Source organism: Larus michahellis, chromosome 6, assembly GCF_964199755.1.
Source record: "Larus michahellis chromosome 6, bLarMic1.1, whole genome shotgun sequence".
Classification (NCBI taxonomy): domain Eukaryota; kingdom Metazoa; phylum Chordata; class Aves; order Charadriiformes; family Laridae; genus Larus; species Larus michahellis.
Window position 1 is genome coordinate 8,405,663 of NC_133901.1, and position 20,705 is coordinate 8,426,367.

General features: G+C 49.7%; 2 protein-coding genes across 3 annotated transcripts; one reads left to right on the forward strand and one right to left on the reverse strand.

The window, feature by feature from the left end:
* Positions 1–3,005: 3,005 nt before the first annotated feature.
* On the forward strand, positions 3,006–14,484 carry LOC141745244 (uncharacterized). 2 transcript variants are annotated; one of them, XM_074592624.1, is made up of 16 exons: positions 3,006–3,100; positions 5,699–5,730; positions 6,010–6,063; positions 6,618–6,668; positions 7,139–7,168; positions 8,215–8,262; positions 8,355–8,398; positions 8,528–8,577; positions 9,375–9,595; positions 9,683–9,933; positions 10,591–10,725; positions 11,025–11,163; positions 11,642–11,695; positions 11,806–11,889; positions 13,001–13,270; positions 14,065–14,484. In XM_074592624.1, the coding sequence occupies exons 1-16, from the start codon at positions 3,072–3,074 to the stop codon at positions 14,082–14,084; spliced, it is 1,512 nt and encodes a 503-aa protein (XP_074448725.1). In that variant the 5' UTR covers positions 3,006–3,071; the 3' UTR covers positions 14,085–14,484. The 2 variants fall into 2 exon arrangements, with proteins under 2 accessions (XP_074448725.1, XP_074448724.1); XM_074592623.1 differs by having other exon boundaries at positions 3,010–3,100; positions 9,375–9,933.
* A 2,462-nt stretch (positions 14,485–16,946) lies between these two features.
* IL12A (interleukin 12A) lies at positions 16,947–20,153 on the reverse strand. Its single transcript, XM_074591654.1, has 5 exons — positions 19,896–20,153; positions 18,363–18,470; positions 18,207–18,248; positions 17,999–18,103; positions 16,947–17,114 (listed from the first exon to the last, which is right to left on the reverse strand). Exons 1-5 carry the CDS (start codon positions 20,151–20,153, stop codon positions 16,947–16,949), a joined length of 681 nt encoding a protein of 226 aa, XP_074447755.1.
* Positions 20,154–20,705: the final 552 nt, after the last annotated feature.

A 20,705-nucleotide genomic window follows, 5' to 3' on the forward strand; every position in this document is an offset into this window, starting at 1 on the left:
CCCCTGCATGGCTCCAGTTTAAACCGGTAAAGGGTTGCTGATGCAAAACTGGACCAGTGTGTGCTGGTGCTGAATCAGGCCCTCGAAGGAAAAGACTTAATTTGAGTATTTTGGACCAAGTGATACAACTGCTGTGCGAATCTACAAACAATGTGCGCCGGGTTGAGCCTGCCCTGGGATAATTTATGAATACTTTGTGTTGGCATAGCTATCGGGACTTTTATTGCACGAATGCATTTCTTCACCTCAGTGTGAGAATGTCTGGAAAAAGTCAGGAAAATAATGGTTTGGGAGAGCCCCCCTTAGCAAGCTCTGAGTGGCAGCCAGGGGATGGGGCCAGGAAAGACAAAACCCACCAGCCCAAGCCCTCTGCAGCACAGAGCCATCTTCCGTTTCTCATTTCTCTTCTGCCTTGCTATTATTTTTTTTTTCTTATTTACTCTCCATTGTGTCCTATTGTGGGCACTTATTTTCACTTTCAAATTCTTGTCCTTTGTTCCATGAACTTTTTCCTTTAGTTTGTTCCAGGCTGGACTCGCCAGTGCCTGGCCTGGCGGCAGGATGTTGCTTGCAAGGGGATTTCCTTCGGCAACTTTGGCTTCTTCATCTCTGCCTCTTATAGCTTGTTCCCCTGAGCTCTGCACGTGTATTTTCCCGGGGATACAGATTTTCCAGCACTATTTGGCAGGATGGGGCTGGCAGGATGCAGAGGGGCTGGATGCACGGGGGAGAGGGGCAGCGCCGGGAGGCTCCCGATGCCACATCCAGCGTGTTCATACCCAGCGCGGGAGGATGTGGGAGCCAAGCACTTCAAAGGCACCTGGAACGGCATTTTCAGACTGTGTTTACTTATATACTTATGCTTGTTTATAGAGCTTATCTTTTTTTACTGCTGTGTGCCCAGGGCGGACACACGAAGGGTGACCCCGTACCCAGCCTGTGCCCTGGAGGTTTGGGGTTGGCACAAGGGGAGGAGGGCGATGCTGAGGTCCAGGCCAAGGCTGGATGAGCTTTTGGCATAAGAGAAATAACTTTATAATGAACACGTCAGAAACACCCTCTTCCCAAATGGCTTAGCTTGTCTGGGCGCAAACCGAGATGACTTTGGATGTTTCCCACCTGGTGCGCTCGGCTGGCAGGCAGCGGCACAGGGGTGAGGAGCGAGGGTGTGCAAGGGTTTTGTTGTCCAGAGCCTGCCTGGAGGCCTGGAAATCCCCACGCAGCCCTCGCCTGGGTTCGGCAGGCTCTCACGGGATCGTTTTCCTGCCCTGCAGAGGCGAGTGCTGTCTGCTGGCAATCCCAGGGCAGAGGGGCTGTTGGCTGCATTGCTAGGGGCACCTTAGAATCTCCAGGAGCACTTTATTACCAAAATGCTTCTGGTGGAGAAGCTTATATTCTCTTTTTTTTTAAAAAAAAATAATAAAATAATTATGTGCTACTGCAGGTTTGGGCTAGTTTTGTTCTTTCTTGTATTTATTTATTTTTTTTTTTAACAGGTGGCTCTGCCACCATCTCCGAGGCAGATACTGACGTGCTAATGGCGAGGGCAGCATCTGGCATTTTTCCTTCCTGAACTCCCTGGCAGCGTGCAGAGCTGACCATGGAGTTTCCCGCTGGCAGAGGATGGTAGGTGATGCCAGAGTGGCCCTGGGCGCTGGCTGTCCCGGCACCCTGCCTGCCCACAGGGTTAGCAAAGGGGAAATGGGAGCGGCAGCGGCGGCACAGGCAGTGCTTTCCTGCCCTGTGTTTGGTGCCTGGGTTCCCATGTGGCACCAGCCGGGAAATGGGTGGTGGTGCCAGCCTATGTGCTGGTGTGTCCAGGTCGGACCACAGCCTGCTGTCCCCCAGCAGTGTGGACCCCATCCCTGCCACCTCTGGTGTGTGAGCTGGCAGCCCTCATGCCCTGTCCGGCAGCTTGGTGTGTCCAGATACTGTGTGTGTGCAGAGGTGAGACATTTTACTGTATATATTGACATATATCTATAGACACTATGTATCTAGTATGTATATACAATACCTCTATTCCCTTCCATTCCATTCCATTCCATTCCATGTCCAGCTCTGGGGCCCACAACATAAGGACATGGACCTGTTGGAGTGAGTCCAGAGGAGGCCACAAAGATGATCAGAGGCTGGAGCCCCTCTGGTGTGAGGACAGGCTGAGAGCGCTGGGGGTGTTCAGCCTGGAGAAGAGAAGGCTCCGGGGAGACCTTAGAGCCCCTTCCAGTCCCTAAAGGGGCTACAGGAAAGCTGGGGAGGGACTGTGGATCAGGGAGTGGAGCCATAGGATGAGGGTTAACAGTTTTAAACTGCAGAGGAGATTTAGATTAGATATTGGGAAGAAATTCTTGACTGTGAGGGTGGTGAGCCCCTGTCCCAGGTTGCCCAGAGAAGCTGTGGCTGCCCCATCCCTGGAGGGGTTCAAGGCCAGGCTGGATGGGGCTTGGAGCAACCTGGGCTGGTGGGAGGTGTCCCTGCCCAGGGCAACGGGGTGGAACTGGATGGTCTTTAAGGTTCCTTCCAACCCAAACTACTCCATGATTCTATTCTATTCTAATATGTAATACCTAATATGTCCAGTATATGAATAGTATATACACATTTATGAAGGCATACCATATATATCTGTACCTATGCTGAGAGAGCATGTGTGTATAAGTGCGATATACATACATATGTGTATATATAAGTATGGATCTACAGAGCATATATCTAGTGCATGTGTATACTGGTGTAGCTAGTACACATATGTAGTGTGTATATACATACATACATATCTATACAGTAGATACCTAATATACCAGTGTATGCCGTGTGTGTACGTAGCACCTGGTGCGTGTGTGTGTGTACAGCAGATGTACATAGACACGGACGCAGCACCCGGACCCAGCACCGTACGCCCGGCTTCCGGGCGGTGCACAGGCGGCAGGGGCGTGGCCGGGGCGTGGCCGGGGCGTGGCCGAGGGGCGCGGCCGCTATGGGGACCGCCCGCCCCTCCCGCCTGGGGAGGCGGTGCTTGCCCGCCGGGCCCCGCCGCGCCGCTCCCGCCTCCCGCTCCCGCCTCCTCCGCGATGTCCCGCCGCGGGCAGGAGCCCGACAGGTGAGCGGGGACGGGGGGGACCAAGGGGGCCCGGCTGCCCCTCGCCGTGCGCCGCCCCACCCCGGCCCCAGCGCTCTCCCCAGCATCCCCGGGAGCCCCCGGGCCTGGCCGGCATCCTCCCGCCCCTATACCCCCAGCAACTTACCTTCCCCCTCCCCGCATCCTCCCGATGCCCCCCTGCACCCCCAACCCTTCCCCCTGCACCCCCAGCCCCTCCCCGTGGCCCCCCTCCTCCCCCAGTCTCTCCCGATGTTTCCCTGCTCCCCCAGCCCCTCCCGACGTCCCCCTGCCCTCCCAGTCCCTCCCGATCCCCCTCCAGCATCCTCCCCAGCCCCCCAGCATCCTTCCAGCCCCATCCCCTCCCCCCCCCATCATCTGCATCCCCCAGCATCCTCCTATCTCCTCCATCTCCCCTTCCGTAGCCCCCGCCCCCAGCATCACCGCCCTCCCCATCGCTTCCCGTCCCCCCCATCTCCCCCACCTCCCCCACCTTGCCGAACCCCAGCGAAGGTGCAGCGCCCAGAGGGTCCTCCCCCCAACTCTCTCCGCAAGCCGCAGCGGTTTTGGGGCGCAGGGCCCAGCCTTGCACCTGCAGCGGGGGTTCCCCAAGCCCTGCCCCCCCGCTCCCCCCCTTCCCCCGCCGCCGTGTCGGCGCAGCCTCCCGCGGCCCCGCTCGGCATCCTCTCCTCCGGCGAACAAAAGCGCTGGGCGAGCCAGCGCCGTTCCCGCTCCACCGGCTCCGCTCCGCCCCGGCCCCCCCGCCCCGCCCCGGCGGCCCCGCTGCCCCGGCTACAGCCCGGGGATTGCCCTAACTGGCGGCAGCTGGGGCGGTGGAGAATGGAGCCTGTTTATCTCTCCCCTCTAAAGCCGGAGTCGCCCCGCTTTGGTTTTGCTTCAGCGGGGGCTGGGAAACACCATCACAACCGTGCAGGGCAGGGGGTGAAGCTGGCAATGCCTCTCTTTCCTATTGTAATTAATTGTGGGCAATAATTTCTTACACTGAATAGGGCTGGGTCGTTTTTGTTTTTTTCTTCTCTCCCTGCTTCTCTCCTCCGGAGCGTGTTTTTTTAGCCCAGGAGGAGGGAAATGCAGCTGTGAGGGGTATAAGGCTGCTGCAGGCCAACCTTATTTAGCAAGTCAGCACTTGGTGGATGGGTTGCACAAACAGCACTTGGCTCGGGCCCCGTCTCTGGGGTATATCCAGGCTTTGTCCAAGTCTTGCAGATGCTATGTCATTATTTACTTATTTTTAAGATACAGTTTGGAAGCACAAACCCTGTTGTGTAATTTCCCATTCGTGCCCGCGGTGAAACCTTTGCCCAGTTTCTCCTGTGTGTCTTAACTGGCCGCAGCAGCGTTTTCCCTGCCCTTGGCAGATAAACTCTTCCAGCTCCAGGCTGCGTGGGAGCATCCCTGCGCTGCTGCCCGCCCCGCCATGCTTCACCCAGGACGCCCCCTTGCTTGCATCGCTTCACCTAGTGCCTCAGCCATACATTAGGGGATTACCTAATGTATGGCTGTCTTTACCACCTATTTATTTTTCGTATTTGAATTTTGTGTTTGAGCCAGCCCACCATGGCAGCAGCTGAGGCTCTGACCCCCGTGCTGATGTCCAGCCACTCGGGTGGCACCCCTCTGCTGTTGGTTCTGCCTTGGGGAGGTGGGGACCGGAGCGGACGGGCTCTGGATGCACGGTGGCAGCCCGGGAAGGTCAAAATCAGCCTCCTGAGCTAAGCTGCTGAAGAGCAACTCCTGCTGCTTGGCTTCGGCATCACCAGCATCCCTCAGCATCACCGAGGCATCACTGAAATCCCCCACCTGCCTCCAAAGAGTGAGGGAATATTTGATCTTTGCCTGCCCGCATGGCATATGGCTGCTGTTCCAGCTGGCCGCTGGCAGGGCGGAGGGGCTGGCATAGTTGTTTGTGCCACCGAAGCGAAGGAGAGCTGGATGTCACCTGCTGGTTTACGGTAACTGCGCCCAGGGCAGTTCCCTTCCTCAGCAGCAGCTTTTATGGTGATTATTCAGTGGGGCTGCAGGGAGGACATTGTGGAGCTTTGTGGAGCTTCACGGAAACATTTTCAGACCTGATCTTTACACATAAATGATAAAAGCAGCACATTTCCCCTTTCTGAGAGCAAACGGGGACTGAAGGTTGGTCTGGCTTTGCCACAGATGGGCAATGGGGTCTGTTGGAGTCATCTGCCATGTCTGAGCCACCGCATTTATCTGAGCTTCACACCTCACCGAAGAAGATTGGTTGGATTCCCACCAAAACCAATGGGCGCCTGGCACACAAACACCGGGCGCTTTGCAAAAGGGGCTGGGGCCGAGGGTTTGTGCCAGAGGGAAACATGCGCAGCAGAGCCAGGTGTCCCTGGCACGGCAAGGGCGAGAGCCGGGGCCATGAGTGATGATAGAGAAAATTAATTTTTAATCACCAACCTCCCATCCTAAGTAACCTTAGGTTACCTCTGATTCCCTGGCTAAGCCAGGGAGCGATGCCAGCGGGCAGGGAGGTGGGTAAATGCCAGCTCGTGTGAAGGTGTGGCAAAGGTCTGACCGATCTGCTCACGTATTGCCCGTTTTATCTTCCAGCGGAGCTGAGTCCCTCTCGTCAGATGAAAAAGGTACAGTAATTTTGTGAAATACAGCACGTCAAATGGGTTTGTTATGAAAAATGCCCATCCTTTGGAACAGGAACGACGATTTTATAACTGCTGGCTTTAAAAAACACAGTGTAATGCTCTATGCTGATGAATAAGAGTTTTGATTTTTTATACTGATTTTTAAAATTCTCATTCCTTTGCTATTTATTCCCTTCCTCTGACCTGCATAGTACAAAAACGCCAAGAGAAGAGTTAAAATTTCTTTCAAGCTTATGTGCTCTGCCTGCTTTTCTCTTGCAGAGGTGGCGGCCGGCGGTGCGGAGGGAGAGGGCTCAGCCGAGGAGCACCCAGTGGGTGAGCACACCCGTGGCTGGTGGCTTTCCCCGCACGTGGGGTGGCGGGGACAGCCTCGCACCCCCCATTGCCCCTGTGATAAAACGGCAGTGTAGACACTGCTGCAACTCCTCAAGTCACTTGCTTTGCAATGCTGGTTTCTCTTCAACTTGTGCATGTGGCGCATCCCCATGAGTCATGTCACTGGTGGAACACACCGGCTCCCACTGATGCTTCTCCCATCTCATGTGAAAACCATAATTTAACAGGGTGAACTGGGATGTGCCATGGGTGAAGCTCCTAAATAGTCCCAGTTTGTATGAAATATTAAAATTAGGCATCTTGAACATCACACATACCCTTTAGAAGGGCCTGGGTGACCCCTAAGTCTTCTCTGATGCTAGGATTTGATGCTCTGATGTTCCTCTCTGCCTCAGTGTTTTTTCTACTCTGTTACGCTATCTAACTTGCTGACCAACCTGATGTATTTAAACTTCTTATTGTACCCTTTTACTTACTTGTGGCATTGCTTTATTTCATTCTGCCTGTGATTAACGGGGTGTTGTTTTGTTAAGGAGAGGATGGTTCCGAAAACAGCTCCAGCAGTAGCTCGGAAGAGGAGTCAGGTGAGCATCGCTTCGCGGTATTTTCTCCGTTTTGAAATGTATGTTCAGTTTCAACCAGCTTCTTTTCATGGGAACGGTCTTAGGCTTATTGTATAAGACTGTTAATTCAGTGATTGCATGCTGAAAAGCAGAATGATATTATTGTGAGCAAATGATTTCCTAGCCGCTCCGTTTTGAGCAGAGCAATAATAGAGGAGCAGCGGCTAATGTTGCTTTAGCCTCATAGACACAATACAGGCAGATGTTTTTACACCACAGTAGTTGTCCAAACACCAAGAGGCTATAAATCTGCTTAAAAGTTGGCAGCAAAAGTGGCAAAACAGGATGGACAGGAAAAGAATTAAAGGAAGCGTTTGCTGTTGATGAAAAGCCTACGGGTTTGCGCTTACATGGGTTACACCACCAGCAGTTAATTCTGGTTTCACGCGAGGTTGATAGTCTTTAGTAATCACAAACCCTTTTCTCATCAGATGCGGAGGAGTCGGATGGAGGAAGGTCGGGTGAGTGTGCTTTTATTTTGTTCCTTGTATCCGCCTTGCAAGGCGCGGGGGAGCCAACCCCGCTGAGTGATGCGCAAAGGGAGTGAGATGCGATGGCAAGAGGCTGATTTAGTGCTGGCCCAGCCGTCACCTCCATGTCTTTCGGTACAACCCCTTGCTAGAGAGCACACCCGAGGAAAGGGGGGTGGCATGTGCCGTCCCTCGATACGCAAACAGAGCCCCGGCGCAGGGCTGTGGGCGCAGGGAGCTGCCGGTGGGAGCCGAGGGTGGCCCCGGGTCACTGCAGCCCCGCTGCAGCTCGGGGACAGAAATAGCATCGCTGCGGGCAGGGAGCCAAGGCGTTGGCGGGTGTTTGCCTGATGTTTTCCAGGCTGTTTGCTGCAGCGATACATTTTCTGCCTTCTCCCGCATCTGCCTGCTGGCCCAGGAGGGTGGTGTTGTCCCAGGGCTGGAGTCCCTGCTGGCCGGGAGGGGCGTTGGTGGGACGGGGAGCAGGAGCGAGCAGCAAGGCGCCCGCGTCCCCGCACGCCGGCAGGCACCCCGTCACAACACCTCCTCACGACCGCTCTGCCACGCGGCTTCTGCAAAATCCACCCTTCGGGCTAAAAGCTTTTGCCCGATGCGTCAGCTCTGTTGGCTGTCGGCGGTGTTGGGTTTCGTAAGGAGGATTCAGGCACTTTTCAATCATTTTGGGGACAAATACGTCGCTCTCGCATGCTTTCCTGCCCACTGGGAAGCACCTTTGCCAGCTTGCGTGCTGGTGATTGAACTTTGTACTTGGCATGATAAAATTCATCGTGGGGATTAATAATTTTTTAACCCCTGTCAAAAATTTCCAGTAGTTTGGGCAAGTTATGCGATCTGGCAAATGTTGCATCCTGCACCCGCAGGCGTGCAAGTGTGCGTGCAAGAACTTCGCCTTAGGAGTATTCTCCTGGGGTATTTTTTTGATCTAAGCAAATTAAACTAGTGGGTTGTCCTGGCTGAAAATGGGAGCAGAAACTGGCTGGAGGCTGAGGTATTTGCTGCAAACTTCTTTTTTGTAGATGAGGAACAGGAGGAGAAGGAACCGCTACCGCGCTGCAATGAATCAGGTAGTAGCAGATCTCTTGAGGGCTGGGTTTTATTTTTCTGAGCGTTGAATTACTTTGCTTTTAATGAGCTGATCTTCCTGTTTTCTCACTAGGAGTGAACTGTCTGCCACCCTGCGAGCACTGCAGAAATGTAAACGTATGTTTATAAAAAAAAAAAAACCAAAAACACCCCAAACCCCGCATATTTTGCAGGAGATAATCTGCAAATTGTAATTCTGCGCTCCCGTCACATTTTTAAATATGTATTTTTCTTTTATCTATGTAGGACCAGAAGGAGCAAGTGACCCCCAGGAGACTTGCTGGAGGACAGCATGTGTATGTTTTATTTTAATATGATGGGTATACATTTATATTGTTCTCATCAAGTTACTTCTCTCTCCAATTTAAGTGGGAAAAAGACTAATTTGGTGCACAAATACATTTGGAGTTATAACGGATGCCCCCAAATCCTTAAAAATAAACAATTTAGAGCAGCTTCCCTTGCTGCCTCCAGATCTTGGTCCAAGAAAGCTCTTAGGACGGCTTCCTGCCTGCCTCATCTTGCTGCAGTAATTAACATCAGGCACATTTTTATGTGCTTTTTCATTCTGGACACACATGAGGGGTCTTGCCCTGCTTTGCAGGAATACTCGTCCTCCCCATTTGCACTGACCTTGCATTTTTTGCTGGACGCCGGCCTTGTGCTCCCTCTCTCTGGCTTGGAAGTTGTCGTGGCTGTGTGATGTCGGTGGCGTTTGTGTGTGATGTCGGTGGCGTCTGTGCGTGGTGTGGGTGTTGTCAGTGTACGATGTTGGCTCCGACATTGATGGGAGCTGGGCTGAGTCCTTCGTGTAAAAGCAGCTGCTTTGCTTGCAGGAAATGTTATGCAAAACGTTCATTACAGTTATTTTGCAGGCACTGGCTGGGTCCTCCCGGACAGTTTTTAACACTTCAGTGACGGTTTAAACATAGAACTGGAGAAAAAAAATTGTTGTGGCATCTGTGCTATCCAGATAAAGTGCTCTGTGCTTGTTGGGAAGGGAGCTTCTCTGTTATCCCTTGCAAACCACATTTTCATGGTATTTACTAGGTGGCAGAAACTAAACTAACCAGGTCACTCTTGCCCACGGCAGGGTGCAGCTGGACGCAGAGGGGACTTACCAGTGCAGCCTCACGGGCTTGATTTTTGAGGTCACAGAGGCCGTTAAAATCACATATTCCCTCTTATCCTGGAGCAAATACGCCAACCTCGTGGAAAAGCCGTGGATCGTGGGCGGCCCTCTCTTCGACGTGCGCTGCGACTCGTCCCGCGCTCTTACCTCCATCCAGTTTCCCCACTCCCTCTGCCTCGGCGGTGAGTGCCGGCCACCGGCCTGGCGGGCGCGGGAGGCTGCCGGCTCCCCGGCGCAGGAGGCGCTGAGACATCCCCGTGTCCCCGCAGATCATGGCGCTGGCATGGCCTTCAAGGTTTTGCACATCAAAGGCGAGGGCGCAGCCATCGAGCCCTCCGCCGACTACTCGGCCTCGCACGTGAAGTGGCTGGTGAGCTCGCTCTCGCCAGTGGGACCGCTCATCCAGAGCCAGGAGCCCGTGCAGTACCATGGCGCCGTCATCCTCTACAAAGTCGTCGACCAGCATCCCTCCTTATCCTTTCGGGTCTACGTGGCTACAAACAACGACTCCTTTATAAAGGTGTGGCTCGTGTCAGGGCTGCAGGGTGATGTGACGTAGAAACACTGGTAGGGCTGGTTATGGGGATGTTGTGTTCAGGATGGGGTACAGTGAAGAGATGCTCTTCTCTCGCCCCAGTGTTTGCATGCAAAGCTCTGGAGAGAGAAATATATATATTTTTATATATGCATAACAAGACTTCCGTACCAAAAAGGTCTGCCAACTTAGGACATGATACTTAAGCAGTTGTACCAGCCCACGTGCTCACTCCCAAGCTGCTAGAGAAAGGAAATACATCAGACACCTGTTTACCACCAAAAGCCACGGAGCTCAGGATTTATACCTAAAAGGGCTTGTCTTCTCACCCGTTCCCCGCTACAATATGTAGGCAAACACCAAGAAAGGACAGCAACGAATAACCTTCCTTTTACTGGGGTTGCAGACCTCTTCTATCTAATTTCACCCACGTAGCAGAACAACTGAAGAAGTTTATTTGATGTTTATTGAGGATGGTGTTTAGCGCACAGCTTTCCGTAAATTTTGCCCTGTGGAACACATCATGGACACTTCATAGAGCTGGGGACAGAGAAAAGCCCAAGGAGCCGCATTAGCACAGGTTTTAAATGTTAATTCCTTTACCGAAGTGAGTAACCTTTAAATCGTATTTTTAAATTTTAGGATATCGCAAGAGCTGTAAAACATTCAAATAAGAAATTCATTAAAATTGACAAGCCCCCTGTATGCCAAAAATTACTACAGAACGGAAAGAGGTATAGATTAGTTTGTGAGCCAGAAGCTGAAATAACTCCAGAGGTAAGTAAGTCCCTTACACCACCCTCATTTCATGCATTGCGGCTTCATTAGAAATGTGGTACGACGTGACTTTTCCTGCACTAGCCTTAAGGGCATTTTTCACGTTCTTTTTCCACTGCTGCAGAAAGCATTTGCCTCCTGGAGCTCTAAAATATTGGGATGAAATCTTGATGCTAAAGTCAACAGCAAAACTCTGTGAGGGTTGGAGTTGGGCTCAGATTTGTGCCAACAGCCAAATACCTCCTCTTTAGTTTATGTTTTGGGTAAATATTTATTTTTAACATATTTACATTGCATAGGAAATTGAATTTGTTGACGGATCTCTCTTGAAACTAAAAAGTTACATTGAAGTCTATTTGGAGAAACCCGACGACTTCACCTTGTCTTTGGTTGAGCTGGAGTCTGATGCGACCGTATGGAAGGCAAAGCTACGAGAGAGTGAGTCTTTGGGCTTCCACCACGGGTTTCTTCCCGCTGGAAAGATGCAGGAGTTGGGGTATAATTCAGCCCATGGATACACTGAAATCCCTGCTGTTAAAGTGGTGAGGTTTGGAGCTGGAAGTGATAAAACACGAAGGGAAGAGCTCTGGGGGGTCACGCAGGGGATGTTGCAGTAACCTGCAGCATCCCTCCTCAGCAAACAGGCGAAGGCCTCGGGGATGCGGGCCGTGCGGGAAGACGCTCCGCTTTAGTTTTACTTACTGGGAATAATACTCAATCCTTACTGCGTATTATAGGTGGCGTGCTGCAGCACGTTGGATAAAAGGGGAAAAGTCATCTCATTAATAGAAAATCTTAGCTCAGCAGCCGGAATCCACCCAGCAGCTTGGGTTTGTGCCAGGGAGTTGCTGGATGTAGGGCACAGCAATGGGAGTTCCTGCCTCACCTTTTGTTTCCTCCGAAAACTGTTTCCCAGGTGACTGGATCCATTACGATCAGAACAAAAACGAGCAGAAAAGAAGCGCAGCGGGTAAGTTGATTTGAGGCGAAGTCGGCGTTGCCTATTTTCTGTGCACCTCGCTTGCCGTTGCAGCTCGAGCGACGTGCAAGAAGTAACATCAGCTCCTGCTTGCTTTTTAGGTGTCAAAAAACGGAAAACAGCCCTCAGCGTTTCAGAAGAAGAGGAGCTCTGTAGCAAAAAGCAGAAAACCGGCAACACTGAAGGTAGAGCATTTCTGTGTCATTTTAAATAACAGGTTTGGATTGTCTTTTTGTTCTGTTTTTTTATATCCCAGGAATTGAACCTGAGCTCACTTCTTTTTAAGAGCGTGGGAGGCGATATAGGAGGGGAAAGCGCTGCTTTTGTAGATACGGGATTTGTATCTACATTTGTGTGTTTTGGTACACTTTCATTCCGTTGGTAAATAAACGGGGAGAAGCAGCTAGGAAATTTGATTTAAAGGGGTCAACTAAAATGGTATTGTCTTCTAAGACTGGGCAACAGTTATGTTTTTGGAAGGAGCTTCTGCTACCTGTCTCAGATTTATTTTGCATTTGGGATGTCTCCTGAGCTATAAGCAGCTGAGTTTTTCTGAAAAAAAAAAAAAAAAAAAATGATCTCGCGTTTATTGTTGACGCGTGATGTCCGGATGGTCAGGAATGCTTGGTGTCTGGGAGCTGCCACCCAGAAACTCCTCATTTACTACTCGTTCCTTGGAAAAAAATGCAGAAGAAATAATGTTAGTTCAATAAATAATGGGAAAAAAAAAAAATCAGCAAAAGTAGCCATGTAGCCACCAGAGGGAGAGCTTCCATCTCTCAAAACTTCAGTTGTATGTGAAATTGGTGACGCGGAGAAGGAAAGCGGCTTGCGCCGTGTAACAGCACGGGCTGAGGCTTCTGAGCCGTTGTAATTAAAAGGAAAAACAAACGTCACCTCTCTGGAGCAGCTGTAGGTTTCAGGAACAACAGGCATCTGAACTTGCTGGGAGGTAAGGAGTGCTTAGTGGGGCCTTAATGTTATATATCTCAAAATCTCTGGGTGCTTGGTAACCTAACGTACCAAGGGACGTTCTTCTGCTGGATGAATAGCTGCTTATAAATGGGGAAAAAACCCTTTACAGCAGGAATCGTGCAATCAGATGTTGCCATCTTCATGAGCCAGGCTTCTTAGTCCTTCAGGAGCTCTTCTCCAGCGCTTGGCTCTGACCTTGATGGATAATCTGGATAATAAGATCACCTTCCTCGTATGTCCCTGGCCACGCACAAAGCTAATAAGTGTCAGTTTAACGACAAGAGCAATGTTAAATCTGATTTTTGTTCCATGTCTTTTCAGATGGAATCGAACCAAAAACCTTAACTGATCGGCAGCTGATGGTGATCGCAAAGTTGTTTGGTCGGCAGTGGAGAGAAATCGCCATTGAGTGTCTTCAGATGGAAATGAAAGACATTGAGCAGATTCAGGCAACGGAGGAAGAAGTTAACATGCAAAAGTTTCTGCTGTTAAGCAAGTGGAGAGACAGAGAAAAAAGCAACGGAACTGCAGAAGCTTTGTACAGAAGTCTCCATGAAAAAGCACCCTATGAGATACTGCAAGCCCTGCAAGGTATCGCCTCCCCATTTTATTTATTTAATTACATCACTGTGTTTCAGATGTATTTTAAGAACTTGCATCGGAGAGTTTACCGAATACCTAGTACGTGTTTTACTGTGTAGGTCAAAGTTGTCTCCCTTCTCGTATTAATAATGACTGACTGACTTGTGTCATTTTTATACTTCCCTTCAGAAACTGATATAAAATGAACAATTTTTTGGCTGTGTTGTGAGTGCTGGGTGCGTGACCTGGCTGTCGCGGCCAAACCGGTCGGCGTTACATACCTAAACCAATTCTTGATTTTCCTCAAGGAGTCCAAAGAAGAGATGTTGGGGTCTTTATTCTTATGTATTTTAGGAACAGTTAATTAACACCTTCCCCGGCGGATGAACTTAGTGGGTCGGTCCTGCAGACCCCCGTGTGTCTGTATGTCCTTACTGCCCACGGGTGCTCCCACCGATTTCTGGGGGTCTCTTTATGTTTGGTTCACCTTGTGCAAACCACAGTTGTTCAGTGGGCTGAGAACTCAGCCAGCCGAGGGGAGCCTTTCTCAAAAACTAAATGTATGTATATATATATATATATATATATATTTTTTTTTTTTTTTCTGGAACAGGCAAAACTTTGTTCTTTCCTAATTCTCCCTAAAAGCAACCTGCCTGTTCGTGCTCCCTCACAAACCCGTCTGCGCCACAGCCTCCTGCTGTCTCACGGGGTTTTAATACGTTTATTATTCAACTCGAATATTGCAGTAACTTGTAGAGGTCAGATAACCTCGGCGTGTTTGTGCGTGTTCCTTTCCTCAGGTTTCTCGGAGGGATGCTGAGCGGGTGAAGCCGGAGCTAGGAGTGCGGTGGGAGCGAAGCTTCTCCGGCTGCTTCCCTGGGATCCCGCTGAGGTTGGGGAAGGAAGATGCAGGGCATCACCACTCAGTGGGCTGCGTAGGCAGGATCTTCGCAAGAAATGTGAATAACGAAATTTGGCACAGCTATAAGCACACGTCGGGCTTTCGGGAGCAATTCCTCACGCGGTGGATCCCAGCATCGCGGCGGGGGGAAACCCAACACTGCCACCCAGCTTTGTCCCATCTGAGCCAGTCCTAAAAGACATGAACACTGGAAAAAAACAGTTTACCTTATTCAGGTATATGATTGTTGTCTGGAAACGTTTTTATTGACATCAGGGAAAGACAGGGAGAAAAGTTATGCAGGAACTTTCATCCCCTTAAACAAAAAAAAAAAATTGAACTGCCAAAATCATGAGGTCCATTGTATTTCTCACAGATGCCCAAGATCAGGGAAGAATAATCCTAAACTTGCAGATAATTTCCTTTGCGTAATCACTGTATATATACATAATTACTGTATATACTTGTGTACATTCAGTCCTTGTTAAGCTGTGGTTCTGTCTTCTAAAAACCCGAAGGCTGGTTTCACGGGCACACCACTATTAACTCCAGGCAGCTTTGAATTTTCCCTGGGAATTTCTTCTTCACTCTTTTCTGTATAGTCTGTCAATTTTTATGAGATAATTTTTTACGTTGTATAATTTTTTTTGTATTATAAACTTTTTATAATTTTTTTTTTTTTTTTACTTGATTAATTTTAACTTGAATAGAATTAGGTGCTTAAACAAAAATGGGAGAAGCCAAAATCTCTGCGAAGGCTGTTATTCTCTCGGCAGTGTGCGTACGACATACGACAGAATTGGAAAAGATTTGGAAATAATGTTATTTGCGGAAGAGAGCGGTGACCTGATATGGGAGATTGTCTTGTTTTTAAAGACACGGGGTTCTTTTGATCATCTTCCTCTGCATATGTTTATGAAAGAAAAAGCATACTTTTAAAAAATAAGGATTAAACCGGAAACATTTACACTATTTACGTATGATTTTGGATTTTTAAAGAAATTTTATTTTAGCTATTGGATGAAATGTTGCAAGATTGCTGTATGGTGTGGGCCGTCTTTCCAATCTTTGCTGCCCCACTGCTATGTAGATCCCGGGCGGTGGCAGATGAAAAGGGCTGTGTTGGTGCTCAGGACCCTGTGGGCTCTGCTGCCGAAGGGGATTTTAGGGGAAAAAATTGCTGTGGGAGGCAGGGAGGCTCGTGTGGGGCTCTCCAGCCCCAGGCAGAGCTGCCCCTGGCTCCTCTCCGGGACAAGTGGGGGGAAAATTGACATCAAGGGAACCGTTAAAATACCTGATAAAAAAGGAAGTTCTAATAGAATCCTCTGGTCAAAAGCAGAATTCAGTAAATCTAAGCTAGAAATAGGATGTTTATTTATAATAATGAGGGTAATTGGATAACATAGCAGACGGTCAATGGAGATGATAAGGTCTTCAACCTTCAGGTTCTTTAAATCAAAATAAAGAAGCCTTGTTAGAAAAAAAAGTATGTTGTATTTCTGTGCTTTTCAGTTTGGCTTTGGCCAGTTCTTGCAGACAGAAGGAATTAAACCATCACGGTTCCATCACGGCACCAAAGCGTGAGGTTGCTCTTACCTTACGACTTGGTCTCCGTTGCCCTTGGTCTGTGGGAGCAGGGCTCAAGCGGTGGGAGTTTATAAAGATTATAATATTTATAAGATTACATTATAATGTTTATAAGGTTACACGTTAAGGGCTGGTGTGGTGCGCAGGTGACACCAACGCCTTGGGAAGAGGGGAGAGGATGAGGATGGCAGCTATCCCCTCGGCATCTGGAAGAGCAGGGGGTCCCACCAGCCCCTCGGCATCACAGGGGGATGCTCGGGGGTCCCCAAAGAGGGCAGAGCTTGGAGGAACCAAGCGAGGGGAGAGAGGTGAAGAACAAGGCGCTGGCGATGAGGGGCAGTGGAGGCGGCATGGGATGTGGCCAAAGCCATTGCTGGGGCGAGGGCAGACCCGACAAAGAGGGGATGGACGCCTTCGTCTGCGCAGGCTGATGCGCTGCCGGCACCCGGCATCCCTCCCGGCCTCCAAAGCTCGGCATAAATCCTTGCCTCGCTGAAACAAACAATTTAGCCATTGAGTTCAGTGGGGCCAGGATTTCACCCCGGAAACTATGTAACCGTCTGGAAAATCACTGTAAACGAGGATGAAACCGAGGGGGTTGCTCCGAGTGCTCAATCTGAGAGAAAAGCCACAAGCAACGCGTCTGATGTAAGTAAGACGACGGAAACAGGATTTTAAAATATGAAACCAGTGCTGAGTGTTACTGTGATCTTTACAGGCCAGCAATGTTCAAAGTATTTTAAGAGTATTCATGTTACATCTCAAGGAAGGGAAAAAAAAATCCACAAAAATTTTCATGCAAACTTTAATTTTATTAAGCAATAAATAGAATAAATAAGGAATATAATCATAAATAAGTTGATTATTACAAATATGTTTCAATTTCTGAAAATTACGTCTGAATAAATAAAAAAGTTAAGATAAATTACGGTTGAGTGTTCAGTGGTTCGAGAACATTTTGGAACTACGATGTAGCTTATTTTCTAGAAATCTAGAATTTTAACATGATAGCTTAAAAGGCATTGACAACATCTTGCTAAAACATGATGTATAACAAACTTTGTGAAATATCATATGCTAGATTCCTTAAAAATCCCAAACCACCTCGCAGGGTGTTGACCCTATTTTTTTTTTTTTTTTCTTCAGAACATCTTTAGGTCAGATTTATACCCAAAGTGCCGGAGGGCTGGGAGCTCACAGTGAGCTCTCTGGAGAGGTCAGGTAGCTCATCACCCTGTTGATGGTGACCGTACGGATCCGGAAGGCGTGAAGGATGCCGCAGAGCCTCATCCGCGCTTTGAAGGAGGTCAGCCCCGCGCCCACGGGGGGCTGCGGTGCGCTCCCGCTGCCCGTCTTCAGGGCCTGGGAAAAGGTAAGGGCGTTACAAAACGATCACCAGAAAGTGGCTAAAAAAAAAGACCTCTTTAGCTTTTTCAACCCCTGAGCGATAAATGAGAAGACTTAGAAAGAAGAATGCATTCTCATAAATGAGAAGTTTAAAATATTTAATTATATAATTAATATTTAGTAGTAAGCCAGCTGTACTTTCCTTGGGCTAAAAACATCCATTCACGTACAAAGGCTCTTTCTGACTAAGAATAAAGATGCTTTTTTAATAATAAGCCTACGGCCAGCTTTGTCTAGTGACCCCTTAGGCTGAGCTCATCTGCCCATGGCCAGAATCTCCAAGCTATTGTGAGACGCTGTGCCGATACAAAGGCAATTAACTTTTTTTTTTTTTTAGTTAGCTTTTGTTAAACAAACAAACAAGCTTTTAGCATCTATTCCCTCTGCTCACCAGTAATACTTCTCAAAGTTCAGTACACCCTATGTCATATTCAGTATACCAGGTGTATTATATTTCTGTATTTGGAAGAGAAATAGAGCTATGTCCCTTTTACTCTATCTTTTATTCTATTTTTGAGTTCTCTGAGGAACTGGCAGACAATCCTGTACCCCATCTCCTTGCGGGAGCGGAGCAGTGAGAAAGAAGGATTGCTGCTAAGGAGCCATACATCCGAGTCCTGATGCGTTGACCATATTATATCAGCAAGGCAAAAATAGGAAGTGCGAGACACAATTCATGAGCATCAAGTCCCTTCTAGGAAAAACATTAACAGGTAATTTTTTAAATTACCAGATTAAAGAAAGGTCACTGTTCGACTGACTACAGAAAGGAGGAAACTGGATTAAAAACTCTGGTTTAAGACAGGAATAGTAGAAAGGAAGGAGACCGGAATACTTACTTTCATCATTTCATCAATAGCTGCCAGCACCTTTTGATCATTGAAGTTCTTCAGCTCTGCCCTGTAGGCGTTCAGATCCTCGTAGATGCCCTGCAGGCATTTACTCTGCAAACATCAGAATTATTAGGAAGTGCAGGAAGCTGTTGTTACACGCTTTAAACGCACAACAGGCAAAAGGAAGGGTTCTTTGGGGAAACCTGCAATTTACCGTATCAAAAGTAGATCTTTCCAGTGCTGTACAGTTTCCAGTCTGCAAGTTAAAGAAGAAACGAGACATGGTGATTTTGTGGAAGTGTGAATTATGTATGTCTACTATGTTCCACGAAAATATGATGCTGAAACTGGATATGTTTTTTTTTTTTACCCCTGTATCTTCAGATATACAAGCTTTTATCGTGTTGATGTGATTCTTCGTGATATCTTCAAGATCAATCTCTTCAAGGATACATTCAAATCCCAGGGTGTTGAGCTCCTGTGTTAAAAAGGGCGTAAAAAAGGGTCATTGACACAGCTTCATGGCACTGTGCATATGTATGTAAATAAACACAATTATAAGTGATGTGTCACAGCTGCCTGTGCTTTGCTGAATCCTAGGAATGAGGCTGTGTGAGGACTACGGTTCAGTACAAAAGCTAGAAAACAGAGACTGAAATGCATGTGGCAGTTGCGTTTAATGGGAATAAGCTCAGGCTTTGCACAGATTTGGTTTATGTGTTGTTGCGAGTTGCACTGCCTCCATTACTTTAAATTATCTTCTCAGACACCAAATCTATTGAGAGCTTTATGTTGCTATAGTTTCAAATGTAAAGTATCTCTTAGAATGTGAAAAACAATGAATACCATCCGCATAGACATTTAACAGTGCTAACTGACCCGCTGCAAGCGAGGCGCAATGCACCTATTTAGTGGTAGGGGATTTTGCGGTTCTCTGAGGTGAAGCTTATTAACAATAGCAGGGAATTTTAGCAAAAAAAAAAAAAAAAAAATCCCCTTGGCACTACTGACAGGGAGCTTTAGTGCAGAAAGATGCTACTGCACCAAGCCAATGACACCAGCAACAACGAGCGAACACTACAGCAGTGTCGGAACCAGGTATTTCCTGAGCCAGCTCTGCAGGCGCCTCAGAGCGAAAATGAGAGTGCTCGATCGGCCGTTGCTGTGCTGCCAGCGCCACTAACGCTGTGGTGTTTCTGTGGGGGTCAGTGAACAAGGGTTGAAAAAGACACCTGAGTAAATCCCCATCTTAAAGGGCTGGTCAAGGGAGGCACGCAAGCAAAGATCAGGTATGGAGTCCTAAAGAGAGTCTACAGAGAGCATCCACCCTCCAGCAACACATCACTGCCCTCCTGGATACCGTCACTGCCCCATCACTGCCTGGTTGGGTACCCTCGCCAAACCATCACCTCCTGCCTGGGTACCATCACTGCCCCGTCACTGCCTGGGTAGGTACCGTCACCAACCCATCACCTCCTGCCTGGATACCCTCACCAACCCATCACCACCGTCCTGGGTAGGGACCCTCACCAACCCATCACCTCCTGCCTGAATACCATCATCGTCTGCCTGGGTACCCTCACCAACCCATCACCACCCTCCTGGGTACCCTCACCCACCCATCACCTCCTGCCTGGGTACCATCACTGTCCCACCACTGCCACTGCCTGGGTAGGTACCCTCACCATCCCATCACCTCCTGCCTGGGTACCACCACCACCCTCCTGGGCACCCTCACCACCCCATCACCGCCCTCCCGGGTACCCTCACCAACCCATCACCGCCCATCTGGGTACCACCGCTGCCCTCCTGGGTACCATCACCGTCCCATCATCGCCTGCCCCTGTCCCCTCACCAACCCACTCCCCGCCCCGGCCCGTTTCTCGCCGGGCCCCTGGCAGACCTTCAGCCGGTGGAGGGAGGCCTTGGCGGCCTCCAGCATCTCCCGGGAGCGGCTCAGCCCCTCGGCGAGGCGGTGGCGGGGGGGCGGCGGCAGCGCCCGGACGGGTGTCAGCAGGGCCAGCGCAAGGCAGAGCCTGGGCAGCAGCGCCCAGGGCCCGCACCGCTGCCTGCACACCCGTCCGGCGGCGCTGCGGGGCGCTGCCTGCCCGCCGCTGCCCGCGCTGCCCGCGCTGCCCGCGCTGCTGCCGCGCTGCTCCATCCCGCTGCCGAGGGAGAGGTGCCGGGGACGGAGGGACGGCGCCGGCTTTTATGGGGCGGCGGGAGCGGGAGTTCCCCCTCTTCTCCTTTCTTTTCTAGCAGGCTGGCCGGGCCGGGGGGCTGCCATCACTCATCCCGAGAGCGGCGGGGCCGCCGCCCCGACGGGAATCCCGGCACTGCGGGAGGGGGGCGGGGGAGCCCGGCCCGGAGCTGCAGCTGCGGGGGTCGCTGCCGGCGCTGAGCCTGTCTGAGGATGCTGCGGGGCAGAGCTGGGCGCTTGCAGAGGCTGGAAGTCCTTTATTCAGGACTATTCCCTTTGCACTCAGTGGGCAGCCAGCTTAGAGAAAAATAAGAATTACTAAAAGTACGTGCATGACCCGTAGATAAGCTTTTACATTTCCATTCTTTATTGTTAAAAACTATAATCGTAGAATTGCCTAGGTTGGAAGGGATCTTTCAGATCATCTAGTCCAACTATCAACCTAACTCTGACAAAAACCATCACTAAGCCATATCTCTAAGCACTATGTCTAATGATGAGGTGTTGTCCTGG

Bases quoted from the DNA above. Each gene is read 5' to 3' on its own strand.
- LOC141745244 (XM_074592623.1), top strand. From the start codon at position 3,072: ATGTCCCGCCGCGGGCAGGAGCCCGACAG. The intron at 3,101-5,698 runs GTGAGCGGGGAC...TTTATCTTCCAG, and splicing joins CGCGGGCAGGAGCCCGACAG to CGGAGCTGAGTCCCTCTCGT. The intron at 10,726-11,024 runs GTAAGTAAGTCC...TACATTGCATAG, and splicing joins AAGCTGAAATAACTCCAGAG to GAAATTGAATTTGTTGACGG.
- IL12A (XM_074591654.1), bottom strand. From the start codon at position 20,153: ATGGAGCAGCGCGGCAGCAGCGCGGGCAGCGCGGGCAGCGCGGGCAGC. The intron at 18,104-18,206 runs GTAAATTGCAGG...TGATGTTTGCAG, and splicing joins AAAGATCTACTTTTGATACG to AGTAAATGCCTGCAGGGCAT. The intron at 17,115-17,998 runs GTAAGTATTCCG...ACCTTTTCCCAG, and splicing joins CTATTGATGAAATGATGAAA to GCCCTGAAGACGGGCAGCGG.